Source organism: Leishmania braziliensis, chromosome 30 (genome assembly GCF_000002845.2).
Source record: "Leishmania braziliensis MHOM/BR/75/M2904 complete genome, chromosome 30".
Classification (NCBI taxonomy): Eukaryota; Euglenozoa; class Kinetoplastea; order Trypanosomatida; family Trypanosomatidae; genus Leishmania; species Leishmania braziliensis.
The window spans coordinates 975789-991751 of NC_009322.2; the positions used below are offsets into that span (position 1 = coordinate 975789).

The 15963-nt window shown below is 56.1% G+C and overlaps 8 protein-coding genes across 8 annotated transcripts; all 8 read right to left on the minus strand.

Moving 5' to 3' along the window:
* Positions 1-145: 145 nt before the first annotated feature.
* Positions 146-709, minus strand: LBRM_30_2760 (conserved hypothetical protein; the record flags this gene model as incomplete). The annotated part of the gene is made up of 1 exon (XM_001566852.2): positions 146-709. The coding sequence occupies one exon, from the start codon at positions 707-709 to the stop codon at positions 146-148; it is 564 nt and encodes a 187-aa protein (XP_001566902.1).
* Positions 710-2126: 1417 nt separating this feature from the next.
* LBRM_30_2770 (conserved hypothetical protein) lies at positions 2127-2951 on the minus strand (the record flags this gene model as incomplete). Its single annotated transcript, XM_001566853.2, has 1 exon — positions 2127-2951. The coding sequence occupies one exon, from the start codon at positions 2949-2951 to the stop codon at positions 2127-2129; it is 825 nt and encodes a 274-aa protein (XP_001566903.1).
* A 984-nt stretch (positions 2952-3935) lies between these two features.
* Positions 3936-4553, minus strand: LBRM_30_2780 (conserved hypothetical protein; the record flags this gene model as incomplete). The annotated part of the gene is made up of 1 exon (XM_001566854.1): positions 3936-4553. The coding sequence occupies one exon, from the start codon at positions 4551-4553 to the stop codon at positions 3936-3938; it is 618 nt and encodes a 205-aa protein (XP_001566904.1).
* An 851-nt stretch (positions 4554-5404) lies between these two features.
* Positions 5405-7024, minus strand: LBRM_30_2790 (putative chaperonin HSP60/CNP60; the record flags this gene model as incomplete). The annotated part of the gene is made up of 1 exon (XM_001566855.1): positions 5405-7024. The coding sequence occupies one exon, from the start codon at positions 7022-7024 to the stop codon at positions 5405-5407; it is 1620 nt and encodes a 539-aa protein (XP_001566905.1).
* A 1133-nt stretch (positions 7025-8157) lies between these two features.
* Positions 8158-10557, minus strand: LBRM_30_2800 (conserved hypothetical protein; the record flags this gene model as incomplete). Its single annotated transcript, XM_001566856.1, has 1 exon — positions 8158-10557. One exon carries the CDS (start codon positions 10555-10557, stop codon positions 8158-8160), a length of 2400 nt encoding a protein of 799 aa, XP_001566906.1.
* A 716-nt stretch (positions 10558-11273) lies between these two features.
* Positions 11274-12248, minus strand: LBRM_30_2810 (GTPase activator-like protein; the record flags this gene model as incomplete). The annotated part of the gene is made up of 1 exon (XM_001566857.2): positions 11274-12248. The coding sequence occupies one exon, from the start codon at positions 12246-12248 to the stop codon at positions 11274-11276; it is 975 nt and encodes a 324-aa protein (XP_001566907.1).
* Positions 12249-13251: 1003 nt separating this feature from the next.
* Positions 13252-13566, minus strand: LBRM_30_2820 (conserved hypothetical protein; the record flags this gene model as incomplete). Its single annotated transcript, XM_001566858.1, has 1 exon — positions 13252-13566. The coding sequence occupies one exon, from the start codon at positions 13564-13566 to the stop codon at positions 13252-13254; it is 315 nt and encodes a 104-aa protein (XP_001566908.1).
* A 609-nt stretch (positions 13567-14175) lies between these two features.
* Positions 14176-14523, minus strand: LBRM_30_2830 (conserved hypothetical protein; the record flags this gene model as incomplete). Its single annotated transcript, XM_001566859.1, has 1 exon — positions 14176-14523. One exon carries the CDS (start codon positions 14521-14523, stop codon positions 14176-14178), a length of 348 nt encoding a protein of 115 aa, XP_001566909.1.
* Between the last annotated feature and the right edge of the window lie 1440 nt (positions 14524-15963).

Below are 15963 nucleotides of genomic sequence, written 5' to 3' on the forward strand. Positions count from 1 at the left end.
CCGCAGAATCAAAGGCCTTCCCGCGATAGAACGTTTGGTACCCGCGCTAGTCCAAGAGTGCATCCCTCTCTCTCTCTACAGAGGGAGAGAGGGAGACAGGGCAGAGAAGACCACTGTTTAGCTTCCATCCCAGCCGCTGTCGCGCTCACACCTCCGGCAACTGTAAAAAAGTGTACTGACCACGGCATGACACGTACATATACAAGACGAAGAGGGAGTAGTACCCGGGGACACACAGCAGCAAAGCCCCCAGCATCACCCCCACACCACGTGATTTTTCTACGCAATACTGGGCAGCGCAGCCGATGCCCACCAGCATCAGGATCGTGCCCACACCAGACATGAAAAAGCCGTATAGAAACTGCTTCCCCGCGATCCAGTAGAGTCGCTCCACACGCAGGCGTGCCTTGGTTGGATTCGCCGTGCAGAGCCACTCGAAAATGAAACGGAGGGCATAGTCCTTGGGCTTTCCGTCAACAGTGCGGTAGAAGGTGTCCTCCTCCTCTTCCGATTCGAGGCTGCGCTTGCTTCGGGCTTTGTGAATACGCCGCAGCTGCTCGCGGAACTCGCTCAGCGTGCGCGGCTGCTGCTCGTCTCTGTACTCACCATGATTCGTGTTCATTTCCCGCCACTCCTCGCTCAAGTCCACATTCGGGTTCAAGAGTACCGGCGAAGCTGGCACGTCAGATGCGCGCTTTCGCTGGCGCATGGCGACAAGAGAAAGAGAGAGCGCTATTTCGGTGCCGCGACGCGACTCGCTGGAGTTTCGGGAACGCAAGCAAACAAGAACAAAAGAGATCCGAGGCGCAGAGAGAGCAACTCGGTTACACGGAAAAAGGTAGCAAGAGGAGGTGCAAAATTTGTAGCGTGGTACCGGTGTCACCTATAGTGCCTTGCTGTGGCACGTATGCACTTGCAGTGAGCAGGCAGTGCAGAAGGGAAAGATGGTGTGAGGAAGAGAAAGGCCTGCAGCGTCAATACTGCACGAGCAGGTTATCAGGGTCAGCAGAAGCCCACTCACAAGCAAAGGTGCGCTACGCTGACGGCTGGCAATGAGAGCCAGCCGCTTTCCACCTGTCACTGGATCTGCCCATCACACACTACGCCTGCCGCATTAACGAGTATCGGCACACCAAAATACCGCTTCAACATGTTCCGCGTAGTAACCTCCCCTGTTCAAATCGTTGCTGCTTTGCGTTCTTCACTTTATGTTCTCCACTCTCGTTTCCACAAAGGGCTGAGTCGCGATGGCCAGCGAGACCGCGATCAACTCCGTTTCGGGGGGAGAGGAGGCAGTTTAGAAAGACACAAGCCTAGGCGTGGCCAGGTTAGGATTTGTTTTGTAACCGGGGTCCACTCGGCCGTACAACACGAGCTCAGCACCACTCTGCCAAGCCCCTGTCACAGGTCCATCGCGCCGGGCAAAGCAGCCACACACCTGCGCTACAGCAACGCGCCTACTCAGTCATCGCAGCACCGCCCCTCTGCCTCAAACTCTGCCCACCATGGGGATGGCACAGACGTGCTCCCCGTTGAATGTCGCTCCGACGCAGCGCTACCCGGGTCCGGACCGCCAGCATCAGTAGCGACAGATCGCTGTCATCGCTCCACGTTGCAGGTACCTGACCCAGCCGTCACCAGAAGTGATTCGGCATTCGTAGGGAGAGGGGGTACATAGCTTCCCCACACAGGGTGGGGGGGGGGGACAGGGGGGGCACTGGAGCCTGAAATGCCACGCACTGGGGTGTCCCCCCTCCCCGCGTCATCAGCGCAACGGCAAACACCCAAGTGAAAATAAAATCCAGAACAGGAGCTGCAACAACGTACACAGTGGGTAGTAAAAGTGCGAGCGAAAGAGGAAGAACTGAACTGGTGCCGGGGTGTCGTGCAGTCTTTAAAGCCCTCTCCTCACCACCACTCGGCATGTTGTTTCTTTTTGTGTGTGGGCAGGTGTGGGGGGGGGGGGGGTGAACTACAGGCCGGTAGAGTAGGGGACCATCGGCCTTGAACCCACAAGCTCCTTGGAAAGCATGCACTTCGTCATGCTCCTTCTGGCTCACTTGCTTGCCCCTCTGCGTCTCCCCTACACACATCACCACTCTCGTGTGACACCACAACAAGAGCGTCTAGAACAGATGAGGAAAGTCGTGGCGCAGGGCGTCCATGATGTCGTCGGTCGACGATCGGGGGTCTTTCGCACGGCCTGCCGCGCGCACCATGGTCTGTGCAAAACGCAGATCCTTCGCAGAAGACAAGCACGCCGAAACTGCCGCCACCACCTCCGGCTGTGATGTTCGATAACCTTGAAACATGGTGGGGTAGTTCTGCGTAATAAACTGGTCAAATGTGAGAGTCGGGTTCGCGCGTGCTGCGTTCTCGAACTCGGTCTTGATGCGATTCTGCTCACGCCGGGAGTACAGAGCACGCAGCAGAAGAAAATAGGCAGCTGAGCCGATCGGGAGCTCCCACCACGGCAGCCCTTGCATCGTATGTAAAGGCGAGTTTGTGTTGGCCAGCGGCACCATCAACATCAGGAACAAAAGGGCTGTGAGGTAGAACATAAAGTTGAGCATTTTGCGGACCACGTCAGGATTCACAGGCGGCTGACCCGCAAAGAGACCACCACTGCCACCCGTGCCCCATCCTGGGCCCAGTCCAAAGCCACCGCCCATGTTCCCAGCAGCCGGATCGGCACCTCCTTGTGGCCGCGGCAGGCCCTGTTGGATCTTCTGCGCAAACTGTTCACGCAGGCGCCGCTCCCGCTCTAGCTCCTCCTTATCCTCATCCGCAGCTGAGCGCTGCTGAGTGGTGCTGTCACTGCTACTACTGTTGAAAGCTAGGCGAGTGGTGTGGAAGGGTCGTGTCGCCACTGTGTACGCCGAGCCGCTACAGAGAACGCCAAGAGCCGATGAGCACGTCTGCGGCGACGACAGGATGTGCGTCCGAAGCATGCCTCCAAAATTGAAACCGCGACGAGAAGCAAAAGAACCTGTGCTGTCGCATCGAACACTAAAGTCAACAAACGAGAGACCGAAAAGAAACTAAGAGGTAGAAGAGGCAAACACGTAGCTGCAACACGGGGAGGGGAGAACGCCCGCACGCGGCTCGATGCGTGCGCCGGTGTGATTGTGAGCAGATGCGGACTGCGTGTATGGGTATGTATAGGGGGAGGGGGGTATTCACACCAGGGCTAAAGCATACGGCGCCTCGGCAATAAAGACATACGTAGTAAAGGGAAAAGGGAAAAGGAAGATCAGTGAGGTTCGCGTATCCATCGTCACACATGCGAGAACATGGTGAAGCACAGAATCAGTGCGACGGGCAGCGGAAACAGAGACGACAGCACGAGTTGGTTCAAAAAGAAGAACGGGAAAAGGCGGAGATGCGCGTGTGAGCCGGCACAGCCAGAGCAGCCACTGCCGCGTGTCTCCGGATCGGAAGCTGGAAAGGTCAGTAGGAAGAAACAAACCAACAGGCAAACCAAAAACACAAGTACACACGCACACACACATATATATATGTATATAACAGAGCTGTGGCGAGGAGACAAGCAGCACACTTTCCGATGGCCGCGAACGCGTGTGCTCCACAATCCGCGTCCGCGATGCCCACCCGGATAGCACCCACAAGCGCGCCTCATCTCTTTGTGAGGCACTCGATTCGTTCGCGCGTGCGCCTTGCTCGGTCATCCGGATTCGAGTAGATGCTGAAGGAGCACCCTCACACACAGCCGCATTTTCGTGGTTTCTTTTCGTTTAAGACGTCCAAGGAATATCGCTTCCGCCACCTTACCGTACACACGACGCATCCCCCTCCATCCACCCACCCACTCCACGCAGGGGAAAGGAGAGGGAAAGGAAACACGTCCGTGAAGCCGGCACCCTACTACCAAACACGAAAAGACCAACCACACGTGGGCGTAGCTCACGTGCTCTTCAGTAAAGCGCACCATAGCTGGACATCTTACGAATGTGCATACGCACCTTGACACGCTTGTTGTCGTACACTTCGCGGTCTATCGCTAGTTCTTCGGCGCCTGGCAAGTACAGCCAACACCAGTTGTGGCCTAAGTCTTGAATGCCTGTTCGCCGATCCTTCTCCCTGAACTCAATGAGTCTCGGATCAACACGCACCTTGTACTGCTCCCACAGTTTTTGTGCGACATCCTTCTTGCGCAGTGGGCAGTTTAGCAGCCACCCTTGGCCCCAACTTTGGCGTCCGAAGAGCAGGTAGCCTGTGTTCACACGCCAGTACACGTCGAGCCACTGCCGCTTGCGGGCCGCGAAGTCCAGAAACTCTGTACTTCGCTCAACGAAGCGATCGTACTGCTCTGAATCGGGGTTGTAGCACCACACACCTTGACGGAACTCCGCGTTCGGCGTTACTGCATTCCCGTCCGATAAATACTTCTGTGCGACCTCGCGCTTGATCAGGCGCTCCTCGCCGGCAAAGCCACCCTGCGGACCGAGAATAGTCCGGGTGAAGATGACCGGGATGTACTCCAGCTGCAACTCTGGAGCCATTTCCCTGAGCAGGCGCGACCACCGCAGCATCGTCGTTGGAAACACGCACTCTCACCTGGCTTTATTCCTTTCGCTGTCTCTATATGGGCGCCAGAAAACGCCAGCCAGCGACAGCGGCGCCGCGTTGTTCTCCGTTTTTCCCGCTTTGCAGTTGGCGGGGGTCGAAGAAGAGGAAGCCTAAACAACATCACACAAATGGGTGGCGTGAACACGCGTGGGGGAGCGAGAAACGTGGCAACGGAGAGAGAAGGGAGAAACAAGCGATAGACCAAAGAAGCGGCAGTGGCTTGCAAGCGAGGTGCGCGTACGGCTCAAACGCGCTCCTGCATTTCTTTCTTCCTTCCATCCGCCAACAGTGGGCAGGTGAAACACCGTCGTTACTACGCCTGCAAGTGAAGAATTGATTGATTGAAAAGAGTGTCGTGGGCGTGGCATACAGGCTTCGTGACGGTGTTCAAGGGCTGAGGTGGAGTGAGGAGGGAGCATTGAAGGTTCAAGTGAAGCTAGGCGTACCCCTTTCGTGTGCACCTCGTCACCACCTACCCATCGCACCCATCGTAACGCTGAGGACGATCCCCGAAGAAAAGGCGGGAATCGGAACCCCTGCCCCCGTAAGCCATTTTCGCTACTTCAAAGAAGAGAGGAAGTGTCAACCGCGCAGTTTGCTAAGCCATTAAACAATGAAAGAACAAGAGAAGCCGCTGAGGAAAAGGCAGGACGCGGCGGAGGAATCCAGGGGCCCTTCCCCTGGAGTCCCACACTGGATTTGATTCGCGCGTTACCACGCAACACCAGCGAGCCTCGTCGTGCGTACAAACGGCAAATTACTGCAATAAAACACAAACCACAGGGAACAAAACGGATTCGGCAGCGGAGTGCGGCTATCCCTTGCGATGCTTGTCGGGGATCGAACGGTAATCACAGACGCTCGCCTCTGTCGTAATCATCAGTCCAGCAACTGAGGCGGCATCGACGACGCAGGATCGCACTACGCGGACCGGGTCGACAATCCCAGCCTCGAACATGTCCACGTACTTGTTATTCTGTGCATCGTATCCCATGGTCGTCTCTTGATACTCAGCCACGTTCTCTACCGTCACTGCGCCTTCCTCGCCTGCGTTTTCACTGATCTTCTTGAGAGGAAGGCGAATAGCATTGCGCACAATTTGAATGCCGGTGCGACGGTCCTGCCCCATCTCCTCGTCATGGAGCAACAACTCATCGAGTTTCTTTGAGGCATGTAGAAGGGCGGCGCCACCGCCAGCCACGATGCCCTCGACAAGCGCGTTGCGAGATGCATTCAGCGCGTCCACCACTCGATCCTTCGACTCGTTCACCTCGATCGCAGAGCGGCCACCGACACGGATGACAGCGTAGGTGTTGTTGAGCTTCGAAATACGCTCCCGCATGGCCTCGCGACTCTCCTCGGTCATGAGACGCTCCAGCTGACTCTGCAATAGCCGGACACCTGCTGTCGTGTCACCAGTGCCGCACACGACAGTGTTGTCCATGGTCTGCTCCATGTACTTCGCGGATCCCAGCAGGCACTTCACGTCGTCCACGTAGCTGACGAAGCTGACCTTCTCCACGTTGCACTGGCAGGAGAGGGCGACATCGTGCAACTCGTCCTCTTTCGACTCTGGCACACGCACCACGCCGCACTGAACAACCCCGCTCTCGTGGTTCAGGATAACGGTTTGCATCACCGACTTGCCAAACGAGGGACCAATCAACACCAGCGGTCGACGCTGCGCCCGCGCTCCCTCCAGCAGCCGCACCACATCCTGCACCGCCTCCAGCGGCTGTGCAGTGACAAAGACTAGTGGGTTGTCCAACCTGCTGCGCAGGTTGGTACTGTCGGTCATGAGGGCACCGGAAACAAACCCGTGCTCGATGCACCATCCATCTTGCTTTGACCATTCCGTCGTCGTCGTGTTGCCATCCACTACAGAAATGAAGCCGCTAACACCTACCGCCTTGACCGCCTGTGCAATGAGAATGCCAAGGGGTCGTTCCCCGTTCGCGCTGATCGTCGCTACGTTCTCAAGCATGGCGAGGTCTTTGAGCGGGCGGGTCTGCTCTGCTAGGTCATCGAGGATAATGGCAACAGCCGCGTCGATGCCACGCTTGAGGTCCATCGGGTTTGCTCCAGTTGTGACACTCTTGTAGCCCTCGGCGAAGATGCTCCAGGCAAGAATGGTCGCCGTCGTCGTACCGTCACCCGCCACATCGTTGGTTTTGTTGGCCACCTGGCGGATCAGCTTCGCTCCGACGTCCTCAAACTGGTTGTGGAACTCAATCGATCGGGCTACTGTGACGCCATCCTTGGTAATCTTCGGCTCCCCATCCGGTTGCCGGATGATCACGTTCCGGCCCTTGGGGCCGAGCGTCACTCCAACAGCAGTAGCAATGCGCTCAATACCGGCTAGCATGAGCTGCCGCGCGTTTCCGCCAAACTCGATAGACCTTCCACTCGCCCACCGACGCGATAAGGAGAACATCTTCTACGGCAATGCCTTGTGCAAGGGCTCTACATCTCTAAACAGGGAGACACACTCACAGTACAGACGAGATCAGCGCACTGTAAAGAGGCGAGCAATCTAACAAGGTGAAGACGCTTGAGCAGCACTCTGCGCATTCATGCGTTTGGGGCGCGTGTGAAGAATAACAAACAAAAAAAACAACAAGAACAGGTGAAGAGAAGGGCAGACGCACACGTACGCATGCCGGCAATGGGTGAGAAAGCCAAATACATACATGCAGGGAGAAGCATCAATAAGGAGCGCAGTGGTGCATATGCGAAGCCATGGCGATACCAGAGGATGCACCGAGAAGACACCTTGCGAAAGACGTGGGAAAGACGGCACAGTGGCTCCTCTGTCACCTCAAGGGAAATGAGTCGAGAGGCACTCCAAACACCGCTTATCAAGTGGTCGTGGTGGACACACGGCGTGCACGAGATGACATCGCCCCACTTCATCACCGCTCGCCTCTCGAAAAGTATGAAAAGAGTAAAGGTCCGTCAGCTGACTGTCTCGCGCAAGACTTCTTTCTCCTTCGCAGTGCTGCAGCACACAGCAAAGTCGTACGCCAACGCGCGCACGCACAGACACGCACATGTATGCACAAACGCCTCTCGAAAGTCGTTCTATGCAAATTGGCGCGCTTTAGAGGTCCAATAGAAGCAAGCGGAGGCGCGTGGCTACCACTTGGATTGACCTCAACCTCCTTGCCTTACCCTCTTCTCCGCCCACCCTCCTCTTCACCACAGCCGTGTATGTTGCTCATCACAGGGGGGAGGAAAGGGTGGAAGAAAGAGAAGCCAAATCCAGTAGTCCTCTTGCACGCCATCTATGTGGGTATTGACCTACTCGCGGAAGCAGGAAGGTAAGCGCATCTTTCCACCTTCTAGCTGCCCCATCAGCCCATCTCGGGGTCACCACCATCTGCCTCGCCATCACTTTTCAAAATGAGACGAATGGGTGTATCTTCGGTACGCTGTGGGGCGAAATAACTCAAAGCCAAGTGAAGCGCTGGAGGCGCAGTGCACCGCGCGCCCTTATGCGGTGATTGAGGTATGCGAAAGGCTGTCGTTTTCCCCAAGGGGAAGGAAAAGGCACACGGAGAGGAATTGTCAGCTGATGTTCTGGAGAACTGCACGCTGCCGTGCTAAATCCATTTGAAGGCGGGACGCTGCGCTGCACACCAGCGACTCCCCGCACAACAACCCAGCGGCACCTCCGTTTCCGTCATGGGCGTCGTGGCGATCCCCCATAAACCGAATCCGCAAGCGCTCCTGGGAGCTCGCAGCGTCCTCGGCCTGACGGCGAATCGCTTCAAAGCGGCTTAGCAGCTCCTTCTTTTCCAACTCAAACTTCTCGCGCTCCTGCTCAAGTGCCTGACGCTCTGCGGCCGCGGCTTCGCACAGGCGCCTGTGTTCGTCCTTCATGTGACACGCTGTGGCCCGGTCAGACTCAATGGACTCTAGCTTCATCTTGTACTCCTCCTCACGGGAGCGCAGAGCCTTGAGAAGATCGGTCTCGTCGCGATTTTGTCGCTCCCGCACCATGGACGCCTCTGCCCGCTCTCGCGCAATCGCCATCCGCTCGCTTTGCAGCTCCGCCATGGCCTCCATCTTCTTCGCGAGGAACTCTTCAAATTGCTGCTCAAGCATCCTGCGCTCCTGTGCCACCTCGCTTAGCATGAGTCGACGATCCTTCTCCGCTTGCTGGCGAAGGGTGTCGTAGTGGGCGTGGGCCTCGCGAAATATGCGACGGTCCTCCTCGCTATTCTTGCTGAAGGACGATAAAGCGAGCTCAAATTTGGCGTACAGGCCGGCCACACGGGCTCGCTCGGCCGCCATCGTCTCCTGACTCGCTTTTACCTCTGCCACCATGGCATCCAGCACGGCCTTCTGGTCGTCCAGCTGGCGTTCCTTCTGCTGCAGCACTGACAGGCGCTCCGCCAACAGTTTCTCGTTCATGGTCTTCGTAGCCTCCATGGTTTCTTGCATGGTTGCCACCAGCGCCTCGATTCGGCTGGCGTTGCCGACATGCCCGTCCATCGTGGCGAGTTGCTGCGCGTGCTGTCTTTGTAGGTGCTCCAGCACCACCTCGTGGCGCTTCGCCATCATGCTGAGCTCCGCCTTCTGTAGCTCATCTTTGCGCACGCTGTCGGCCTCCATCTGCCGCCTCACATCCTCCAGTTGCGCACGGTATCGAGAGCTCACCTCCTCTATCTGCGCTGTGAGAACGAGGTCATCGTGGTGACGCGACTCCGCCTCTGCCTTGGCGCGCCGCTCCTTGTCCATCTTGTCCATCTCCTCGCGCAGCTCCCGCTCATTACGCAGTCGTGTCGCACGGTCCTCGAGGTCGCGCTTCAGTCGCGCCTCTCTTTCCCCCTCATCCTTGTTCATCCGCTCTTCCAGGAAGGTGCGGAACTTCTCGTCCCGCTGCTCGACCATGGCCCAAAACTTCATTTCCCGCTCCTCACGCTCCTTCAGCTCCTTTTCTAGTTTCTCCCCGCGTGCCATGTCCTCGCGCCGGTCACGCAGCTCTCGCTCGCGGCGATAGCGCTCGTCTTTGATGAGGCGCTCCTTCTCAGCCGCAACGACGGAGAGGTTGAGCTCATGAAACACCTCGCGTACATCTTGCGCAAGTCGATGAAAGAGCGCGTGCGCCGCCTCCTCCTCCTCCGCGCGGCGCAGTTCGACAGCGCGCTCGTGTTCGCGGCGGCGGCGGCGCTGCAATTCCGCTTTGGAAACCGCAGCCCCTGCTCCCTCCACATCCTCAGGTTCGTCACACTCACCCGCCTTCGCGGCCTCGCGGCGCGCTGCAGTATTTATGGGTGTCATGGTCACCTTGCTTGCTGTGCTTGCAGCTGCCACCTGTTGAGAGACCTGTTGTTCCACAAGGTCGCTGAGGCGCCGCTGCGCCTCTTGCTCCCGCTGCTGCTGCGCAGCGAGTTGCCGCTTGAGCTCTTCCTCGCGCTGACGCATTTCCTCTTCCTTTCGTGCCTGATCGATTTCCCACTTGGCGATGCGCTGCATTACTTCCTCCGTCTCCAGGCGGAGCTGCTCCTGCACAGTCGCATAGAGTCGTTTTTCCTCTGCCTCTACGTCAGCCATAAGCGCCTTTGGCTTGGCGACGGGGCTCAGGGCTGCCGCGGGTGGCGGCGTGTTGACAGGAGGGATGTAGTCGTCGCTATCTACTAGGTCCTCGAAATCGTCGGCGTATTCTTCACCATAGTTGTCCGACGTGGTGAGAGCTTTGCTGTCGTTGGCCTTCCTCAGAGATGAGGCGGAGGATATGTGCTCGTCTTCCTCCGAAGCTGGTGCCGCCTCTGTTCTTTTCTTTTTTTGGGAGTCACGAGCCTTGTTCTTCTTCTTTGGGCGGCTGGTGGACCCAGATGGGTGGTGCATGCCCTCCACCGTTTCCACTGGGGCGATGTAGTCATCATGGTAGTCTATGGTCGCCGATGAAAAGCCTTTGCGTGATGCTGGGCTGAGACTTGGCGCATTTTTCAAGGACGACATCTCGACCTCCGTGTATTGGAGGTGTTTACGTTGCAGCTATTACTACTCTGAAGCAGTGTATACCAGGCCCTGATCAACTCCAAAGTCCAGAGTGCGTAGCAATGTGCAAGCTACAAATCGCAGTGGTAGCGGTGACGTACAGTTACAAGTAGTGCGTACGCCCACCATGAAAAGGCCGCCACGAGCCTACAGCAAGGAAAAGGCGCAAGATGTCGAGAAGAGAAAAGTCACCAATACGCACTCCTTCTCGAACGAGGGCCCGCCGGCTTCGCCTGAGCATCACACGTGTCGCTAAAATGCAGAAAGAGAGAGGAGGGAGGAAGGAAAGGGGAGGGAACGGCATGCCGCTTTTCTTTTTTTGTTCGTTGGGGGGAGGGGGGGGGGTCCTTCCGCGCGGTGGCGCCCCTTTGAAAGCGCTTCCCGGAAAAGGAGTGTCTTCCGCTTTCTCGGCAGCGACGTGTACGATACAACTTGGACTCGGTACGCGGAGTCTGTGAAGTACAGAATGCGCAAGGGCCAAAGTGAAGCGTCATGCAGGACGGGTATCTTTCTCAGGAGAGAGGAGTTCCATACGCGAACCAGAAAAGGAGAGGAAGTCCCTCACATCGAAAACTTTGAGCAACCATGTGAGAAGATGTCCAGTCAGCAGTGGCGGGGAAAGACGAACAAAAAAACTCAACAACATGGGACTACGCAACTGACACGTAGTGAGCAGCCTAGAACATAGATGGTACCCAACTCTGCATCATCTTCACAAAATCCATCCCTTGTTCTAGCCCGTGGCTGCGTCGCAGCGCCTGCACACTCTCGGGAGACAGTTGTCTCAGTTCTTGTAGCAGGTTGAAATCGAACTTTACAATCCACTTCAGCGCTATACGCAGAAAAAGGTCCACATCCCCGGCCGGATACGCCTGAAGAAGCGGTAAAGCGTCACTCATCACGTTGACCGCCAAAATCGAGCTGCGCACGTGGTGGCACATTGCGGCCGCCACAAAGAAGGCGGCGTTTCTGACCTCATCGCCAAATGACAAAAGAAAGTCCCAAACACGCAGCCCGTCGGCCATGTTGAACTCCTGCATGAACAAGAGGATGATCCAACGTAGTGCATAGTGTTCCGCCGTGATGCCCAGATGCTCGAGGTGCTCAAACAACGAGGGATCGAAGAACCGCAAGACATTGTCAAACAGCCGCATAGTACTGGTGAGCCCACACGCTGCGTCAAAGTCGAATGCGCGACAGAAGTCGTCGCCAAGGTACGCAAGAAGCGTTTGGAAACAGAAGAAGGTGCCCGACTCGACGGAGGCCGTGACATTCGAGGCCTTCCCTTCAGCAAAGGCGTAAAGGAGGTAGCCCACGTAGTCGTTCATTCCTTGAACGTATCCGAGGGACTTGTTGACCAATGCTGTGCTTATCAGTATTCTGCGCAGCGCATGCTGCGAGGGAGTAAAATGCACAGCCCCTTCCGTACTGTCATCGTAGCTCACCTCCGATCGGTTCTCGTCTGCAATGAAAAAGTTCAAGGAGGGCATGGTGCGAGGCACGTCCACGTCAATGAAGCGTGATACCTCGCTTGATTCGAGCTTGGAAGAATCGAGTCCAAGACCGCAGGCCTCTAACACCCCAACGTACTCTTGGAGTCGTTCGGCTTCAATGTCAGCCCATTGCCGTGAGGATGTCGAGTAGAATCCCATTATAATTTTCCAGCAAGCAGGGCGCGCGCTTTCGTGTAAGCCGCGACGGCAACTTCTCGTTAGTGCTTGAAAATCAATTGTCTCCGCCATCAGAATATGATCGATGTTGAGATCCATGCTGGCCGTCAAGATGTCGCCAGCGCCTCGGCGACAGCGCACGCGAAAACCGAAGAAGAAGAAAAAAAGAAGCAAAAGCACAGAGGGAGTGACCTTCTCTGTTTACCGTGGGTCCGCAGAGATGGTAGTCCTGCCGACTGATTGCTTCGTCTCGGTCGTCGACGCGTCAGTAGAACTGCCTGGATTGCCGGTATGTCCTTTGGAAGTTAAAAAATCAGATATGCACGGAGCAGCTGAGTGTGACGTGTTCGCACTTGGGCATCCCTCTCAGTATGACACAAAGCACGCAACATCACACCTGCAATCTGTGATGGGCCGCAATCCATGTCCCAATAGGAACTCAAGAGAGAGTCAGACGATGCGGTGGATGAGGAGCAGTAGCAAAAGGGTAGCATAGGGATCCCACAAGCAGCACTGCGGAAGCATGTCGGTGCTGCAATGGAACGCTTTGCGGTGGAGATAATTACTGCTGCCAAACTCCAACGGCTCGCGCTCGAACATTCCACGACAACGCGGTGCTTCGAAGAGAGCAAACAACAAAAACAAAGACCGCCATATCGCGACCTCGGTTAGGGGGATCGAAAAGAGGTACAAGAAGCACGCACGCACGCACACGACTAGAAAGAGGGAAACAAGAGAAGCAAGCGACACCAGCACCCTTCAACTTCCCCGTCTCCTCACGCCGTGAAGGTAAACCTTTAAGGGGAAAAGACAACATGTGCACTGCGAAAGCGCGCCGGATACCTTCTTCGCTCCATAAAGTTTCCGATCGGTGAAAGAGAGTCCTAATCAGCTATTCTACGCAAAAGCTGTCCCATCTTAGCGCTCAGACGCAGTGCATAGGCTGCTGCTACTCTTGCGTGGGTACGCACTTCTTGCTGCTCGATTACGGCAATGGGTTCACCGCATCCATGAAGGACATGACAGTTCGGGTAAGGCTCGTCTGAGTGTCGACAATAGGGTACACCAACGCCATACGACCATCAGGGAGGGCTACGTAGGCGCGGCGGTCAATCCGGTCATACGTCTTGGGGTCCTCGTCCGCGAGGTTTGAGCGATAATACGACTGCTTGGAAACGATAGCGCAGACTGAGATCATGAACAGTATAGTGGGTGCATGAAAAGCCAAGGCGTGTACGCGGCTCGTGTAGGTCTGCGGGAGCAACAGGCTCCATAGAGGGCGCTTGACAGTGGCGGGCATTTTTCAGAAGTGAACAGAACCGAGCTCACTAGTATGGCGCTTGCTCTGCAAGTTATTTTGTACCCAGAGGAGGAAGGAAGTGAGGCAATGGACGCACTGGCAGTCGAGATGAAAAACAGGGCAGGAGAATGGTGGTCAGGGACAGTGGACAAAGTTTCGCCAAACACGAGAGAGCAGGAGAATAGCTCGAAGAACAACTATCTCAGCGCAGCACGAATGACTATGACGCAAACGCCCCGCACCTAGCGCGTGCGTGGCCACGCAAACTATGTGAACAAAGCATGTTGCCCTCGGTTTTATAGACCAGAACTTGCGTAAGACAGCACAATATCGAGTAGTGTTCATACCAGCTGCGCTGTGGTAAACGCATCGAAAAGCAAAAGTAGAAACGAAAACATCACGAAATGCAGCACGAAACACTTGTGTGAGGTCCCCCGCTACCAGTCAGGCTTTTTTCACCTCCCCACTGAGCTGTTGGATGCTGTTCAGAGTACTGAAAAGTCCTTCTTTTTTTGTTGTTTCTGTACATCGGTCAGGGCATGACTGCTCCCCTCCCCAAAAAAAAAAAATCAAGCCGAAATAAAAAGGCGCGATGATCGTACATGAGGCTTACGCGCGAACAAAGAAGAGCTTCGCCGTGTCGGTATCATTTTCAGTGTTTTGGACGCTGTTCGAGGCGCGAAGACGCCAGCCCTCCTGCTCGAGGGACTGGATAATCACAAGGAAAACAGAAGACTTGTGGAGCTCGTCACAGAAGTGCTGATGAAGTTCCATACGCCAGTGATCAGGGTTCGAGAGGAAGATGAATTTGGCCGGATCCTTGCTAGGATTCACAGCGGTGGACGTCGCAAGAGGGATTTGCGTCTCCATCGCGCGCACGGTGTCTTCGCGGATGGTGGAGCCGAGCAGCGTGATGGTCGGTGGGTTGAAGGTGCAGGAGACGCAGAGATTCGGCATTGTGAAAAGTGGAGGAGGAGGCTGTGGTTGGTAATGGCGGTTGGGCTTTGGAAATGATACTGTGAGAGGGAATAAAAGACAGGATGCGAGGGAGGTGTTAGTCGAGCAGCGGCAGTGAGCAGGGTAAGACAAAAATGATCCTCATGTGATGCTGTGCACACCCAGAGCACAAATTCAGACAGGGCTGCGAGTGTCGTTGCGTGGCAATTTTGTCCAACCGCAGGCGGTGGCCTTGCAAGGTGCCAAAGAAGAGCCCCTTCACACCGTTGTGCCATCCAGCAGGACTTCGCGCCTCAAAAAGGAAAAACGAGCTGCCTGTCCCTCGCGTGGTTCGCAGGATAAAGGCACTGCTTCCCCAACCTGATTTCCAAAAACCCGGCTGACTTGGGTGTGGAGAAGAAGAGCAGGCAGCGTGGCATCAGTCGCAGATTCGCTTGCCGACGTACGGCGGATGTGCTGAGCGCCTCAAATGCTGAGCAGCTTCATGTACAGATTTCGTACACGGCCGTGCACCACCTCTCCATCTATCCCCACGGCACTTTGCAGCTGCGTTCCTGGCGCACACAGGCACAAACGCCTCCTTTTCCCACAATGTCAGCACTGCATCGACCTCCCTCTCGTGTCCAGAGCGCCACCTCTCAAACCCCCAAAAACTCCCTCGAGGACGCGTCGGTTGGATTGAGGTACCCCCACGGATGCAGATGCAGGCCACTCGAATGCCACGTTGGTGCCAAAGGTCGCTGAGGAGACTCAACAGAGCTCTCTACTCAATATTGAGTCCAACACCTCCGAGGGCGCTGTGCTTTCTCTGTGCGCACACAATGGGGAGATGATGTGCGACAAAGGATACCTGCGGCAGGGCTGCTAAACAACAAGTCATGAGCTGCTCGTGGTATATGTGAATTCCTCCTCAGTCACGGTGCGCAGAGCGATAAAGCTACAAGCGGTACCGACACGCCGGCATCCACATGTGGACCCTCCCTCGGTTCGACCTCCGCGGCTGGTAGAGGCGCGTGTCTCACCTTCTTCTTCTAAGCCCACAGCACCTCTGCTACCCCAGAAGACGTCGGTGAGGCAAACACCACCACAACCGCCTTCCCTGTAGAAGGGTTCTGCCGAGTCCACAGTCAAGTAGCATTCCCCTCCCCTCGCAACACCTTGCGGACTGTTCACAGCAAAGCCGCGGTGGCACCCCCGAGGTATGGCGATGCAGCATTTCACTCCACTCCATGGGATACAACTGCAAGCGCGCCTCAACAAGTCCGAAGAATGGGAAAAAGACCATAGACGGGCTCATGGTCGCAGTGTGCGGTGCAGGCACCACCACTAAAACCAAGGAAACAACGGGGCGCCTGGCAGACGACTTCTTTTCCATTGCAAGCTCGACCTTCGCTACGGTCCGCAAGGACTCGCGAATGATTCACTCCGACCCAGTCCAGT